The 16,763-nt window shown below is 39.5% G+C and overlaps 2 protein-coding genes across 3 annotated transcripts; both read left to right on the forward strand.

Annotated features, from left to right (window-relative positions):
- Positions 1-1,273: 1,273 nt before the first annotated feature.
- Positions 1,274-10,196, forward strand: arfgap3 (ADP-ribosylation factor GTPase activating protein 3). Its single transcript, XM_054624375.1, is given in 17 exon segments — positions 1,274-1,431; positions 2,731-2,849; positions 3,467-3,539; positions 3,668-3,799; positions 3,951-4,031; positions 4,151-4,244; positions 4,331-4,390; positions 4,507-4,553; positions 5,320-5,468; positions 5,620-5,751; positions 5,857-5,916; positions 5,918-5,980; positions 6,337-6,489; positions 6,679-6,801; positions 6,977-7,068; positions 7,495-7,619; positions 7,716-10,196. Coding segments are annotated over 17 exon segments (1,590 nt in total). The 5' UTR covers positions 1,274-1,362; the 3' UTR covers positions 7,734-10,196.
- A 749-nt stretch (positions 10,197-10,945) lies between these two features.
- ikbip (IKBKB interacting protein) lies at positions 10,946-15,775 on the forward strand. 2 transcript variants are annotated; one of them, XM_054624704.1, is made up of 4 exons: positions 10,946-11,293; positions 11,377-11,494; positions 14,275-14,496; positions 15,095-15,775. In XM_054624704.1, the coding sequence occupies exons 1-4, from the start codon at positions 11,088-11,090 to the stop codon at positions 15,659-15,661; spliced, it is 1,113 nt and encodes a 370-aa protein (XP_054480679.1). In that variant the 5' UTR covers positions 10,946-11,087; the 3' UTR covers positions 15,662-15,775. The 2 variants fall into 2 exon arrangements, with proteins under 2 accessions (XP_054480679.1, XP_054480678.1); XM_054624703.1 differs by lacking the exons at positions 14,275-14,496; positions 15,095-15,775 and adding an exon at positions 12,600-14,169.
- Positions 15,776-16,763: the final 988 nt, after the last annotated feature.

The raw sequence follows: 16,763 nt of genomic DNA on the forward strand, positions 1-16,763 counted from the left end.
GCGTTTGGAAAAACAAAACATCCTCAATTATAATATAGTTAATTTATTACTATCTTGCAAAAAATAACTAGCAAATCTGCAGTTTAAAATTCCAAATAAAAGTAAAATTAAGGAAAATGCCTCGATAACATACTTAAATATATATTTTATGAAATTCACTACACCATTCGTATCACAGAATCTTAAAAGTGGTGAAGGTTTGTGCAACTTTGTACTTCAATTTCACACGTTTTTTTGAGATGTTTATAGTGAGTATCTACAAGCTAAATCCACATTCCATCTGGTGAAGGGTCTTCTGATTTACATGTCGGTGTCACATATTCTTGGCAATAATTAAAGATTTCCGTGAGCTTATGAATGATGAGTTTTAAATTGGTGATGCATTTTGGTGCAAGGCCACATTCAGTGTAGGAATATGGATTCTTATAAACCACTTCTCGAGCAGAGGGGTAAAATGATATGTTATCATGTAGTCATTTGGATGGAGTGATGCAATGATGATGCAGATACAGTACCAGTCAAAAGTTTGGACACACCTTCTCATTCAACTACTTTGAAGAATCTAAAATATAAAACATATTCTGGTTTGTTGAGCATTTTGTTTGTTTACCACATAATTCCATATGTGTTCCTTCATAGTTTGGATGTCTTCAATATTAATCTACAATGTAGAAAAAAAATACCATTGAATGAGAAGGTGTGTCCAAACTTTTGACTGGTACTGTACTCAAAAGTTGATACAGCCTACTTATCATCAAAGTAGTTGAATGAGAAGGTGTGTCCAAACTTTTATCTGGTACTGTATATGGATTAGATAAAATAAGATAAAATAAGATAAAATAAAATAATCCTTCATTAGTCCCGCAGTGGGGAAATTTACAGGATTACAGCAGCATATGTTGTAGTGCAAACAAGAGACATAGTAAAAGAAAAACAAGACAAAAAAAAAAAAGTATTATAAATAAGCAATAAAAACAGTAAAGAATCCACAATAACTAAAATATTATATATACAAACAGAAAACTATTATAACAATAATTTCACATTGTATTTGTATTGCACAGTAAGTAAACTGACCAACAGTAAATACATTTATATAAAAAGTTCATGAATATTCTACATTTTGAGTAAAGAAAATAGATATTTGCGTGGCGTCGAATGTAAATATAAACTACATTACCCAGAAGGCCTCCCTTGCGACAATAACATAACCACGTGTCGTTTTTTATCCAATCACGGCTCGACCATGGTGTTGTCCTATTGACGTGTCGTATTCGGTTTATACTGAGGAAAACACGGGGCTGTTTTCCGAGCTACGGGACCTGACTGACCTACCGTCAGCTATCACCGACAGACTCAACCATGTCTGAGCCCAGCAGGCAGGACATCGCTGCTATCTTCAAGAGACTTCGTGCAATTCCCACGAATAAGGTGAGAGTTTGAAACAGCTGACGGGAGACTGTCATGAACAAGGAAGTAGTAGTCTTGACACGTCGCACTTAAGAGACAAGCCAAATCTATCTTTACTCTCTTTATACCTGCCTCGTGTAACAACTAGGTTAGCAGACACGTGTCATGTGGTAAATGTGTTGTTTTGTGTTGTTGAGTTGTGCAGTGTTTGCATGTAAAGGAGAATAAACCTGTGATATGTGACCAGACGTGACGTCAGCCTAGTGGTTGACAGCCTGGCTGTGGTTTGTGAAGGCTGGTTTTCAGCCTTTTTTTTTGTTCTACTTGGGAAAAAATGTGACAACCCAGTGCATACATGTTTAATTATTCTCATATTGAAAGTGTGTGGGGGGTTTTTTTCCTTCTCTTTTAGAATAAGAGTTCATTTCCTGGAGAAAATTCAACCCACTTCACTAACAGCTGTTATCTCAGCAGACACACACACACACACACACAGGAAACACGCACTTCATTGAAAAATATAAAAAACATAATATAGATAAATGATATTACAGTGCAGGAAGAGACAGAAAGCCCACTGGGCTTATTTGAAGCCTCCACCTATATAATATAATATAATATAATATAATATAATATAATATAATATTAAAAAAAAAATCACAATTCTATAACGAATACAAAAATAATATACATATGGTATGAAATATTGTTGAAAAAGCATTTTTACAAGATATGATTTATAATAACAATACATTATAAGCAACAAGAAAACAAAGTCAAGATGTGAACGAATGTGTGTGTGTGTGTGTGTGTGTGTGTGTGTGTGTGTGTGTGTGTGTGTGTGTGTGTGTGTGTGTGTGTGTGTGTGTGTGCATTTATGTGCGGTGTGCGAGTAAGCCGGGTTTGATTTTGATTAAGGGGATTTGGGTTTGTACCCCTGCATTTACTCCTACACAAAAGTAATGCTGCAAGTCCCTGTGAATGCAACAACCACAGATTAAAAATACAAACTGAAACATGGAATACATATAATACATAAGGAAAGTAATTACAAAACAGGGGTAAGGTTGTCTTTTAAGCATCTTTTGAAACTTGTGAAAGTGTGAAACAGTTAACCTCATGGTTACAAACACATTCCACATTGTTTACTTCCACTTTATCTATATTGTTGTCATGAACGTGTGATTTTGCAATAAATTGGGAGTTAAAACATAACGTCAGTCTTTGCTGTTTCATTAAAATATCAATTGCCCTGTTCACTCTGTTTATATATTAAGATTATTTTACTATGCGTCTCCTCCTCTGCTCTCTTCCTACTAGATTTGCTTTGACTGCTCAGCTAAAAATCCCAGTTGGGCCAGCATCACCTATGGTGTGTTCCTGTGTATAGATTGCTCTGGGACACACAGGTCTCTCGGGGTGCATCTGACCTTTATCAGGTAAGTTAGGAGCTATTTATGAAGTGTACTTTGCAAAATAAAAATAAACATTTAGCAGGAAATACCAAACAAGTAGGATAGCAACAAATGCAAAAGTAGTAAGTAATATCATTTTTATAATAAGATTTTAATTTAATAGGACATCAAATAGTGAGAGGTGGTATAGATGCAAAGACAGAAAACGCTTGTTATATATTTTCTTTAAAATGAGCTCTTGGACACATAGTTGACATGTTTACTATAGTGACAACAAGTCAGAAATGTGCTCAGGGGCTTTACTGAGTAGAGCCCAATAGGTCATTGCAAAAAAATGTATAGGATTCATGGCTCCACTAGTAACCAGTAGAGAGAGGCCAACACTGGAGTAATGTGCTTACAGTGCTCTTACTTTGGCGGAGAAGATGGGCCTTTTGAACTATTTGCAGACAACTTGTCCAAGCAAAGAGTGTAACGAATACAAATAAACTAGTGATGCAAACACAAAAGATAAGTGGTTGCACAAGATTATTAGTATGAGTGGAAAAATCCAGACAGGATTAAAATGCTAGGGAGAGAACTGTTCTGAACCTGATATGCTGTTTGTCCCTCTCAAATGCTGACATTGTTGTGTTTCACAGGTCCACTGAGCTGGATTTCAACTGGTCGTGGTTTCAGCTGAGATGTATGCAAGTGGGAGGCAATGCCAGCGCGGTCAGTACCTGAAGGCAGCACATCAGCACGCTATCAACAGATTTTTAATGCCAGCATTGCGTACACACACACACACACACACACGTTATTTAACTTCATTGCTCCTTTTGTCCTTCCCGTATCTGCAGGTTTCATTTTTCACCCAACATGGATGCATAACCAGCGCTGCCAATACCAAGTACAACAGCCGGGCTGCTCAGCTGTACAGAGACAAGATAAAGACTTCAGCCACACAAGCGACCAGACGCCATGGCACTGAGGTAATGCAGACATGTTTGTTGACTGTCTTAAAAACATCAGTGGAAAGGAGCCAGAATGGGGAAAAAAATGTAATAAAACAAACTTTTACTTCTTGTATAGTTCCTCTTTGCTAAACCCACTTGTCTGTTTTAATGCTCTTCTTCTGTACAGTTGTGGCTTGACAGTCAGGCTCCTCTCTCCCCAACATCCCCAGAGGACAAGCAGTTGGATTTCTTTAGTCTGCATTCACAGGTATAGAAGTGTGCTTGCCTTGCCTAGGTGGGATCTTATCCACTAACCTGCTTGTTGGATACATACTTAGAGTGATGGCGGATTAGTAATTTTGTCCCGTGTGTCTGTTTAATGCCCAGACTCTTCCTGACAATTTGAACATGCCAAAGTCCAGTCTCAGCTCCTCCACATCAGAGAAGACTTTAACCGGGCAAACGGAGGAAGACAGTAACGGTAATCACAAAATGCAAATATGCACCTGTTGTATTTGTCTCAATCCCATTTATGTTGCTCATTACATATGTATTAAACCTCTTCAGGTAATCTAGATGAGGGTCCTAGTGTGGATATGCTGAGTGTTTCTCCAAAAGCAAATCCAGGTAGGTTTATATTCTTCACTTTAATGATTCACTAATTTACTTAAAGACCTTTTTTTGTATCTGAATTAAAGCTAAACTGTAGGAGATTTAACTTTACTGTCCTTTGACCTCCCCAGAGCCTTCCTCTCTTTTTAAGAAGAAGCCGACTGCTGCCAAGAAAACAGTATGTACTCATAATAACTTCTGGTTTGACAGTATGCATTGTTGTTAGTATGTATGTTCACAGGACTGCTGAGGAGACTGAGGTCCTTTGGAGTGCAGGGAGCACTCCTGAGGACCTTTTTTCAACTCTGTGGTGGCATCAGCCATTTTTTATGCAGTGGTCTGCTGGAGCAGCAGCATCTCAGCAGCCGACAAGAAGAGACTCAACAAGCTTGTCAGGAAGGCCAGCAGTGTGCTGGGGTGTCCACTGGATACGGTGGAGGTGGTGGGAGACAGGAGGGTGATGACCAAGCTGTCATCCCTGATGAACAACACCTCCCACCCCATGCAGGACACCCTGGCAGCTCTGTGCAGCTCCTTCAGCCACCGGCTGCTTCACCCCCGGTGAACCGCAGGTCCTTCCTTCCTGCTGCTGTCAGGTTGCACAACCAACTCTGCTCCCAGCAGACCACATGACACATGACAATAAAAACATGACAATAAAAACCTGTGCAATACATTACACTGTGCAATAATAGTTAAAATAGTATTTTTCTGTCTGTAAATATAATATTTCAGTTATTGTTGTTTTTCTACTGTTTCTTATTGCTTATTTATAATTTATCATTTTTTATTTTTATCTTGTCTTCTTCTACTATGTCTCTTGTGTGCACTTTACCCTCTGCTGCTGTAAGCCTGCAAATTTCCCCACTGCGGGACTAATAAAGGATTATCTTATCTTAGAGTTTGCATTCATAGCATGTTTTGTAATATGTGTCTCCCTCTAGTTGGCCTCTAAGAAGGGCGGTCTGGGCGCCCAGAAGGTTAGCAGCAAGAGTTTCTCCGAGCTGGAGAAGAAGGCTCAGGCTGCCGACAAGTTCAGAGAGAACGAGGAGAGCACTGGTGCAGCCAAGAACTACCAATCTGAGGAATCCATGTGAGTCTCTTTATCTTTCTTTATTGTCTTTGATGTGTTTCTACCTGTTTTTGTGGTCAGTTAATTCATTTTTTTCATCATTCTGTTTTTGCTGCTGTATTCTCCCTCTGTTTTGTCATTCCTTAAACTTGCCTCCCTTCTCCCCTCTCAGCGCTCCATCCCTACGACTGGCCTGTAAAGATTTCGAGCAGCAGAGGAAAATGGAGGAGAAGAAGTTGAAGGGATTAGAGGGGAATAAGAAAGTGCAAGCTGAGAGACTGGGCATGGGTCTGGGCATGAGGAGGTATGACGATGAAGAGAAAACTGATCCTGTTGCTGAAAACATGGGAATTCTTTTATCTTTTATTTGTCTCCTTATCACTCTGTTTCCATTTCTCTCCTCTGTTAGTGGAGTGTCTCACTCTGTGACATCAGACATGCACATGATCCAGCAGGAGAGTCCGATGGGAAAAGACCACCAAAGGACGTCGGTTGACTGAGGATGATGAAGATGAAGGGTCCTTCAGTTCTAGGTCAGATAAATATTATTGCTATTACTGGTTTTATTTAATATTAGCTTAATTTTGTGTGCAATTTAAAATCTGCTCATGCAGATTTAGATGTATGTTTTTTTAATATTCTGATTTTGTAGCAGTAGTGTTACATATAGTGTATATATATATATTTTTTTTAATTGAATAAATTGTGGGTTATTGTTCATACACTACATTAACAATGCTGTATCTTAATACGTTCCTGTCTTAAAAAATATATAATCTGCCTTTCCTCTAGCTGTTGATCATACTGATTCACTTCTCATTCACATTTTAATCCATTAACAGCATTTCATTTTATCTGACATTATTCTGACCTTCTTTTTTCTTTTTAGGGTCATGTCCCGGTTTGAGGAACAAACAGAAACCTCAGATATTTTCTCCTCGAGGTGGGATGATCGAGGTGAAGAAGGAGGCTGGATGAAGGAGAGCAAAAAACCAGAGCCGGACTTCTTCCTGACCTCCACTATAACATCACAGAACGACAGGTAGGATGTGTGTTTTAATGTAATGTTAATTCTGTCACTGTGACAGATGCCTCATAATGTTTTACTACTTATTGTTGCTTGATACCATAGGAATAAGCATTTCCTGTCAGAATATACAGCTATTGAATCGTGCTTATTTCTGTTGTTGTATCATAATTGTTTTCATTAACATTTGTTGTTTGTTATCAGATCCACAGCCAGAAGAAAACCAGATGCCGTACCAGTGTCCGACACAGGAGAAGCTCAGAAAAAGTTTGGAGGTGACGTGAAAGCCATCTCTTCTGACATGTTCTTTGGAAAAAGAGATGACTCGAGGTACAAAAAGAAATCATACAAACGTCCCTTTCCATATGTTGTGTGTACTGTATATATTGTTTTGTGCATGATTATTGTTGCCAATAGTAAATGCACATTTATGAAAATTAACACAACTTGAAAAGTACTCGAGCCTGTGTTAACGGGAAAAAAACTCTGTATTTTTGTTCTTTAAGTACGAGGCCAAAACACGACTGGAAAGATATTCCGGGAGTTCCTCTATAAGTTCAGCCGACCTCTTTGACGATCCAAAGAAACAAACTGGTAAGAAGCTACTGCAGCATCACTGCCTTTACGAAACCAATTCAATATCTGATTTACTTACCATTTAGATTTTAGTTATTGAATCATATAAATAAAGCTAAGTGTAATTACCCAGAGACGCATGCAAGAACATTTTTGTGTTATACGTTGGAATTATCAAACTGGTAACTTCAAACACTTAATTAATGCCACTTTTACATAATCCCCAAATTGACAGTACTTCAACAGTCTACTCATATGTCACCCACGATGTTTACTCAGTTTGAGGTCACTTGATTTATGTCAGAGTGTTTTCTCTACTTTCTATTTTACAGCATATGACAGAACACAATATAAAGGCTTAAATTATTCCCTCATACCATTAAATGAATGGATATATTTGTATTTTTTCCCGCCTCACTCTCATTGCTTGTCTTGTTCACACAGTGAGTTCGTACCGTCTCACCAACGTGCTGCCCAGTGCTCCCGACATGTCGCAGCTCAAACTGGGAGTTCGCTCAGTGGCGGGAAAACTCTCCGTCATGGCCAGCGGCGTAGTTAGCTCAATTCAGGTCGGTCAGAAATTTGCCCTTTGAATCAAGGTCATATAAAAATCTTGTGTTACAAAACAAAAGTCCCAATAATGTATATATTTTTTTTAATTCCAGGATCACTACAGCTCCTGAGTCATGGCGCCCCTCCTCTTGGATTCAGCGCCCACATCGTGGTCCTCTGTTTTAACAGAGTCAGATACATTTCCCAGTGAGTGGTGGTCACTCCTACTGGGAGCTAAATAAGTGTGATGGGTAAATTTGTTCTATCGAGTGATCAAAATTGACGCCCTGTATACATCTATATCTAGTTTTTTATTAGATCATGTATATACAACAGTTGTTTGTTTGAATCAAGAGGATCAAGCACAATATTTTCAGAGGAAATTATGTTCCCCTGCCGGCTTGTTGAAGGGAGATCTCTCTGTTTAGTTCAGTTATGAAGAATATTTAGTTTGCAGTTTATTGCTTAGTTTGCTTTGAGGTCTTGGGATTTAAATATTTAGAGGTATTATATGTAGCACAGGGTTTATGGTGCTTTGAAGGATGGATTTGCATTTTGATTCCTTAAGTTGACGAGGTTAAAAAAAAAAAAAGCAGTGGGGACAATTCAGTTGTTTTTAATTGGTCAACATACTCTTGCTCATCACATACACGTATTGTGCTTTTTTGCACATTCCCACGGGTTTGAAAGTGTCCTTTCTGTCCCCAAAGTGTACTTATATTTGCTCCTCTACAGACAGGACCAAAACCTGATAAAGAGGCTGTTGGGGACCATATGTATATATATAGATATATCTATATATCTATATATATCTATATATATTTCTTTAGTCAGACATACTCTCAGTTATGTAAACTGAAATTGACCTCATTAGCACAGAAGCTTCGTATATCTTTTTTTCGAGGGCCATGCATCTGTTATTATAACACAAGATGACATGAAACCTAAGCAGCTATTGAAAACTGAGTTTAAAGGAAAAGTTCGACATTTTGGGAAATATGCTCATTAGCTTGCCAAGATTATGTTGAGAAGATTGATAACACTGTCATATCTGTCAGTTCAATACAAAGCTGTAGCCACGTAGCTTATCTTAGCTTAGCATAAAGACTGGGAAGAAGGGGAAACAGCTAGCCTGGCTCTGTCTGAAGGTAACAAGTCTGCCTACCAACCAAAGTATAAAAAGTTAGGCTATTGTATTGATTTAACAAATAAGTTAGACCTATGCTAAGCTAAGCCAACTGCCGGTTGGCTGTAGCCTTTCAATTTTGAACAGATGTGAGAGTTTTATCAATCTTCTCATATAAGCAATCTGCTGAATAGCATTAGAATGAGCCTGCTCAGTTGCACTACGCGTTTTTGTCTCAATCCTGTTGCTTGGAAACAGACACTTTGAGATGTCATAATCGATAATACAGTCAACATTGTAACCTGGAGATTCATGGATTTTTAAGGGGTGCCTTTTCATGGTATTTTCGTTTTAATTTGTGGATGTCTTTTGTTGGTATTTGTGTTCATCTGCTATGACTTTCCATGCCCCCCCCCTAAATGTAATGGCATTCATTTAGGACTCTTAAAGTCTAGATGATTCCTGATGTGGTGGGACCTCTTTGTAGCTTTCAGGCCCCATTGTACTGCAACACTAGTCCACTTCAAATATGAATGTAAACAATCCCTTTAAAGTCTTTATTTTTAGTTGTTGTTGTAACATACTGCCAAGGTCCAAGATATATGTTTAGATCTGACCTGATAATTGGGTGTGATTTTGAATTTGACATTTAAAAGCAATAGGGAAAAAAAGGTTGATATCTGTTTGTTTTGCTCTGGTATTGAATAACTATGGCTTTAGCATTAGCCTTTAGTGTATTTTCATTAGGTAAAGTTTTCCATGATGCTGAAAAGGTTTCTTCAGATTTCCAGTTGTGCAGAGTTAAGGGACTAGAATATTTAAGAAAAGGATGATTACATTTCTGAGCAATTTCTGTTCCGTTTCTGTTTCTCAGGAGTTTGATTCGAGTTGTTGAATATGAAACACTAAAATGAAAGTCGTAGATCCTTCAATGACCAAATATTTGTTTACTCCACTCTATGCCTTAGTCCAAAGATCTCTGATTAACGCCCCCTCATATTGCAATATAGTGGAGTCATCTGGTTACCTTTTTGCACATTATTTGTCAGAAAATTGCATGTGGCAGCTTTTGCTTGAATGTACTGTATTACAATTGAACCGTTGCCTCTCCGTTGAAGTTGCGTCCAAGTTAGACTTTAATTTTGTTGATCTTTGTAAGATTTTTTGTCTTCTGCCGTTTAATATTGTCAAATGTTACATAAAAGAATAGTAGCTTGTGTAGGTTGCATGACCCCTGTAGTTAATACACGCTGACACATCCTGGATACGAAAAGCATACGGCCCAATTAAATAAAAGTAGAATAACAGAATTGTTCAATAAAAAGCTGTATAGTACTGCTACATGCAATTATGTATAGGGCTTTGAATTACCATTTATAGAAAGCTACAGATAATGAAGTTTTGACATATTTTGACACTCAGAAATGTTTTTTGAAACATGCCAAATAAATGGCTTGTGCCGAAGCTCTGTTACCTGGTCCTTTTGTGCCTACACTGCACACACACTGTGCTTCTCTATGTTTGATTGATTGAAAGCAAAATGTTTTCATTACAATTTCACAAGTTTACATCTTCAATTGTCTTGTGCTGTTCTACCAACAGTCTAAACCCCCAAAATAGTCAATTTACAGTCATATAAAACAGGGAATAGCAGCAGATCCTCACATTGGAGAAGCTGCAATCTTGAAATGTTTGATTATTTTTTCCTGACAATTACTTAAACAATTGATCAAATATTTAAAAAAAAAATGTAACTTATTAATTGCTTATTCGCTGTCTAATCAATTAATTATTTCAGCTTCTTCTTGTAATATTGTATTAATCCAGCAAGGCCACCTTCAGGTCAAATGCTGGCAGCCGCTTACGTGGCTGGCTGAGGCATTCATGGTGCTTGTTACGCTGTCGGAACTATGAGTGTTACCATCAGTTTATAGTTTTAACGATGAAACAAATTGGCATAAATATATATAATTATGTTGAAAAAATTGGTTAACTTGAGGGGAAAAGACAAGACATCCAAACAATGGCTACATTTGTAATATGTTGTGTGTTTTAATTTAGAAAAATCTGTTAATCATTGTAATTACGACTTTAAGTGGAGGACTTGAAGGCGGCGTTTTCCCAAGGAACTGGGACAAGCAACAGGATTATTCTATCGGTAAAACACGCAACACACGCTCGTTAATTACACTTTTTACGTTACCTTAGCAAACAACATTATGAACCTATCTTTGAAAGACGTGTTTTATTTTACTCTGCAACTTAACTTATAGCTGTTTAGACTTTTTTTTTATACCCTTAGGGCCTGTTGAATTCCTTCAAAGTAAAAGTTTATAATAGTGTGCCAGTGTGTTTTAAAATGCCTACTGAGTTAAAACAGAGGAAGAAGTCTCAAAAACAAAGCGATGAAGTGGCCGAAACGTCGGCTGCAAACTGCAAAGATGAGATGATAAAAGCCAAGACGGAAGCTGGAAACAACGCAGGAGTAAATCAAACTTCTTCCAGTTTGGACCTCAGGAGTTTAATGTGCGTATTGTCTCTGGCAGCATGCGGAGCTCTGAGCTGGTAAGTCATCCACAATAGATCTGCATCAATGTTATAAATGGTTTTTGTTTGTTTTTACTAAAGTTGTATGTCTTTGGTTTCAGGGTGGTGCTACAACAGAATGAGAGGTTTTCCGAAATTGAGGAAAACTACAAATCTTTGCACGGAAAGACTTCAAGTCTGTTCGACATGGAGGAAGAAGTCCTAAAGGTTTCTAAAAAGGTACGTTTGGTTCCCTGAATGCATCATTTAAATACATAGTGGGTCATATTTTCAGCTGGTTCGAGGGATGGAGCTTTAAAGGGTCAATTCACCCAGATTATACACTGAAAATGCAGAAACTTTGGCCTTATGTGCCCAGGTTTTCATATATTGGAGTCTGTACCTCCACACAATAGATGTTAATTTAATTTAATTAGATATGATATATAATGCCAGATATTTCTACTAAAGTAAAAGTCCCTATATAAATTATTTACCATGTGTTATTTGGATTATTCATAGTACACACACACTCTGGAAAAATGCGTTATGTTTCTTATTGATTAGTTTGTGCACCACAAATTAAATTCCATACATCTCAATTGCAGATGTGTCAGAGACAGATATTTAAAAACTTTAGCAGAAAATACCCAAACTATCTGCATAGATTACTTCTAACCACACCAGGTAAAGTGATAGAATATATGTTTTTGCTTTGTGTTATTTTCGTTAAATTTTGCTTTACGTTTATGTGAAAACATCCTTTGTTTTCATTTTGTGCTTTCAATTTATGATTAAAAATAGAGGATGATTTTGGTAGATGGTTTTAATGTGGTTTATTGAGAAGGGAAACTAGTTCCCAACCTTGGGGTCAGGAGATACTTTCTGTACAAAAGTTGCTCTTGTATCTCTGCTTTTCTTGTGAAATTCTGGATAGTTTTACATTTTCCACCCTATAAAAAAATATTCAAATGTAGCAACCAGGGGCCACAAACAACTCCTTACACTCCTGTGACGATGAGGGTCCCAAGCAGAATCCGATTTATTTTCAGAGGCTAACAGGTCAAGAGGGTTTTAGGAACTTCTGCCTTACATTATATAAAACCTTCTGCAAGCTTAATCTTTTTGTTTGTTCATTCAAAATAAAAATAAAAACTACTGTCAGCTGAGCACAAACTGTCATTTATGTGCTCTTTCAACCTTTTCTCTTTTATACTTCACTTATATTGCACACTGCCTTTGTGTTTGCATGCTTGCTGTTTCCTGCTCTATCTGTAATATATGATTACTGAGGACCGTAGAGCTCCCACAGAAACAGCCCTCCTGTTTTGTGTTGCGGCCGCAGCTCGCCGCCTCCGAAGATGACCTGCAGGAGGCTCTCTCCACCGTCTCCTTGGCAACACGACTCCAGCAGGACATCTCCACCCTCCACGCCGCAGTCATGGCGATGCAGGCCGACGAGAACTCCGCCTCTCGTGACCTGCAGTCGGTCAACGCCCACTTCCTGAACGTGACGGAGACGTGGCAGGTGCGTCTGGCCGCCGTCACCTCTGACCTCACCGCCCTGAAGGCCGAGTCCCGGGAAGCTCACTCCGGGGCCACAGATCAGGTGAACGAGGCCGAGCGGAGGGGCCGGTCGCTGGCGGAGAGGTTGGAGGAGCTCGAGGACAGCACCAAGAGGAACGCCCGAGCTATGGAGCGCACGGAGGGAGACGACACCCGGCGGGCGGAGGAGCACCTGGACTGGAACACCAAGCAGATCCACAAGCTGGAGGAGCAGATCACACGAGTGACCAAGAGGGAGGCCGAGCTCGACACCCAGCTCCGGGAGCACATTCCCCGGGCGCAGCAGTGTGAAGAGCACCTGCCCCAGGTGGAGGAGGCGGTGCGCTCCATCCTGAGGCTGACGGGGGATCTGAGCTCGGCGGAGAAACGTCTGGAGGAGGTGACGCTACAGGTGTTTGGGACTGAGGACAGCATGCTGAAGGCGCTCAACGAAATCCTCGAGATCAGACAGGAGCTGGACACCCTGCAAGCTCACAACAGCATCCTCAAGATGAAGAACGAGTTGTCCGTGGTCAAAGAGGCGGTCCGTGAACTCACCATGGTGCTGCGAGGAAATGCAGACGAGAGCCACAAGGACTCTGAGGCTCTGGAGGAAGAAGGATGGAATGAGGAAGAGGAGGAGGAGTGGGAAGTGGATGACAAGGAGGATACAACTCAACTTCTATTTGATGACCTCACTGAATGATGTCATTGTTTTGATCCATTTAGAGGAGTGGTTCTATCTTTATATTTGATGTTAAAAGTTAGCCAAGTTCAGTATTATTGTTTTTCAAAATGTGTACCTCAGTTGTAATGTCAGAAAATGGAGACCATTTTTGCATAAATGTTCCCTGATTTTTAACATGAACTATGATATACATGCACTGTATTACACAATACAATCAAAACTATTTATTTTTATATTTGTTTAATCTTTAGTTATGTATAAAACATTCCCAAATGTATCAAAATATCTGTGCCAGTCTTTCCAGATAAAACTACATTACAGTCGAAGAGAGAAGTTGATAAATCTGATAGAAAGAAAAATAATTGGAAGCTATTTGATTTGCTGTTTTGTAAACTGAATATTTTTAGGTTTAGATTTTAGGACCATTGTTTGGGGAAAAACAAGCAATAGGAAAATATTATATTTTTCACTATTCCTGACATTTATTTGACAAAACAATTATATGATGAATGAAGAAAATTACCCGATACATGTCTTACATTTGGTGCAGGAATATTTAATGTTTTTGATGACTTTTACATTTCTATCTGATTTTGGTTTCACCTGTTGAAAAGCATGGCAATTATTTCATCATTGAACTCATTTAATAAAATCACCTTTTATATTGAAAAGGTCTAATTTGTATTTAATCCTCTTGTGTGTTTTTCATAAACGGAAATGACCTGAAATGATGTCGCTTTGAGTAACTGTCTCCTCCTGAACACAAAAACTGTACGTCTTGTTTCAGTGCGAGAGCGTCCAGCTGATGCTGGAGGGTATCGGGGGGGAGCGGGGGGCTCTGCAGCCTCAGCTGGAGGCCTTGGAGCAGGACGTGAGCCGGCTGAAGGACTGGGCCTCTGGGCTGACTGAGACACGAGCTCAGCTTCAGACCAGCCAGACCTCCCTGAGAGACGCCGTGGGACAGATCGAAGGGCGCACCTCGGCCATCGCAAAGGACTTTACCAACAAGGTGGGTCCCGTTGTTTTGACGATTGCTACTTCTTCAAGCCCAAGTAGACGATTTTAAATGATTTGTTTTGTCCAACCAGCAGTCCAAAGTCCAAACATATCCAGTTAACTGTCGCAAAAAACACAAAAAAAGCTTTAAATCCTCACATTCGAGAAGCTGCAGTCAGCAAATGTGTGTCACTTTTGTTTAGATAATTACTAAAACAATTAATCACTATAATAGAATTATATTCAACCTTGCTCCACAAAAAAATTAACACAAATATACACCAAACGTGAAAATATCCGACAAAATATGTATCATTAAATGCAAAACTACATGAGGCAATATGTCAATTTTTGCACCCCCAAATAAAAGTGAAATAAATTTACTTTTGCTACTGTTATTTATAAATGACTTCTGTGCCTGTAGAAGAGATCCCATCTAACTAATTCTATGGTAATTTAATTATCTCAAATATATTTAATCTAGAACGGTTAATTTAGCTAAAGTAAAGCCCTTATTTTTGTTGTACACCCCCCTGAGTAAAACATTTTTTTTTCTTATACTATTTGGATATGGTTGTCTGAGCCTCCGTCCTTCTGTTTTCCCCCACTAGGTGGCGTCAGTGCGGACAGACGTGCGCAGGATGGACGGCCTGCAGTCCGAGCTGGAGTCCCTGCTGACTCAGCTGTCGGAGCTCGAGGACAAGACCGCTCAGGTGGAGCACAACATGGTCAAACGCATCGGGGATGTGCTGGCCAACAGCATCGACCGGGTCGCCAACCTCCGTGACGCCGCAGAACGCAACACCAAGGCCATAGAGAAGCTCCGCAAGCGCGTCCCTGAACTCACCGCCGCCGATGAGCAGATCTCTGAGCGCCTGAGGGAGCTGGAGAGCGGCAGAGCTCGTCTGATAAGAACGGTGACCTTCGCCAGCGACCTCAAACCCAAAGTCGCTGCCATCAAGAGGGACTTTGGGGCGTTTGACCCTCAGCTGTCAGATCTGACTCTGCGGATAGGACGACTAGCGGAGGAGCTGATGAAGAGAGAGCAGGAGATGGCTGAGATCAGACAGACACTGGCTAACCTCACTGCAGTGGAGGGAGAGTTAAACGTTACATCTCAACAGGTCAGTGAAATAGCTGACGTATCTGATTTAGGAGAGATGCACCGGCCGACATGAGCAACACTCTTCAACATCCTCAAGATCATCGTCTTCATGTTTTGGCCTTTTTCTCTGCAGTTACTGTCATACTACTGTTTACGTGTGAAGGTTTGCTGAAATAAACCTTTTCGTAACAACAAACTTTGATGGTCTGATTACCCTAACTCATTGAGAAGTATGAATGATTTAGATAGCTGAGTGATCCCGGGTTCGATTCCAGTCTTGGGACCATTGTTGGGACCATTGTTGGGACCATTGTTGCATGTCACACCTCTTTTTCTTGTCTCCCCCATTTCTACATCGTCATCTATCATATGAAGGTGACAATGCCCCCCAAAAAAGGATCTTATAAAGATAAAAGAGTTATATGAATGTGAACAGTCTTGCACCTAGTTCATCTCCCTTTCTGAAATATTTTTGAACTTCTGGCTCAACAAGCTCAGCAAGTTTTGTTTCTTTGGACTCCTGTTATACCATATTAGAGTAAAACTGGTTGAGACTGGTTTTGTTATTGTTCTGTCACCTTTTTAATTGGTTTCACAGCCACGAAAGTGTGAGGCTAGTAATGTTTTCTCCTTGTGTGTCTGTGGGGCAATGCAACAATGCAATAATAATAATAATCAAATCTCATCCTTGCATAGTCGTCTTTACACTACAGTTTTCTTTTATTTAAACAAGATAAAACGTTTTGATGTTTTTGCTTCAGGCCCCTTTTTTGTTACCTTTTGACAGAGCCAGGTTTTGACTGTTTTCAGTCCTGGTATCAGCTTCAGGATCAGAAATCTGGAAACAAAATCCTCAATGAAAAACTGGTAACAAGATATTTAGTATTTGTTGACTGATGAAGCTTCTGATTAGCGGTGAGACGTCTTCAAGGCTCCACTCAGCAATTCCATTTACCTCTGACTTCAAACTTTGGGTACATTTAAAGCAGCTTTTTGCTTTTTATGAATTGTATGTTGCACCCCAGACAAAAGCTCCTCACCTTTACCAATGAGTGCTAAGTTTTGAGAAAACTATGTTTTAAGAGCAGTTCCTTGCATCCTCTGGAGGCTCTACATTCCTAAAGGGTCTCTGAGAGTCCAAATGCTTTCCAGGAAATCACAACTGCAGCCTCAGG

The sequence above is a fragment of the Anoplopoma fimbria genome, chromosome 23, assembly GCF_027596085.1.
Source record: "Anoplopoma fimbria isolate UVic2021 breed Golden Eagle Sablefish chromosome 23, Afim_UVic_2022, whole genome shotgun sequence".
In the NCBI taxonomy this organism is placed as follows: Eukaryota; Metazoa; Chordata; class Actinopteri; order Perciformes; family Anoplopomatidae; genus Anoplopoma; species Anoplopoma fimbria.

Excerpts from the sequence above, each read along its gene's own strand:
- ikbip (XM_054624703.1), top strand. The coding sequence starts at position 11,088 with ATGCCTACTGAGTTAAAACAGAGGAAGAAGTCTCAAAAACAAAGCGAT. Across the intron at positions 11,294-11,376 it reads GCATGCGGAGCTCTGAGCTG|GGTGGTGCTACAACAGAATG; the intron begins GTAAGTCATCCA and ends CTTTGGTTTCAG. Across the intron at positions 11,495-12,599 it reads TCCTAAAGGTTTCTAAAAAG|CTCGCCGCCTCCGAAGATGA; the intron begins GTACGTTTGGTT and ends TTGCGGCCGCAG.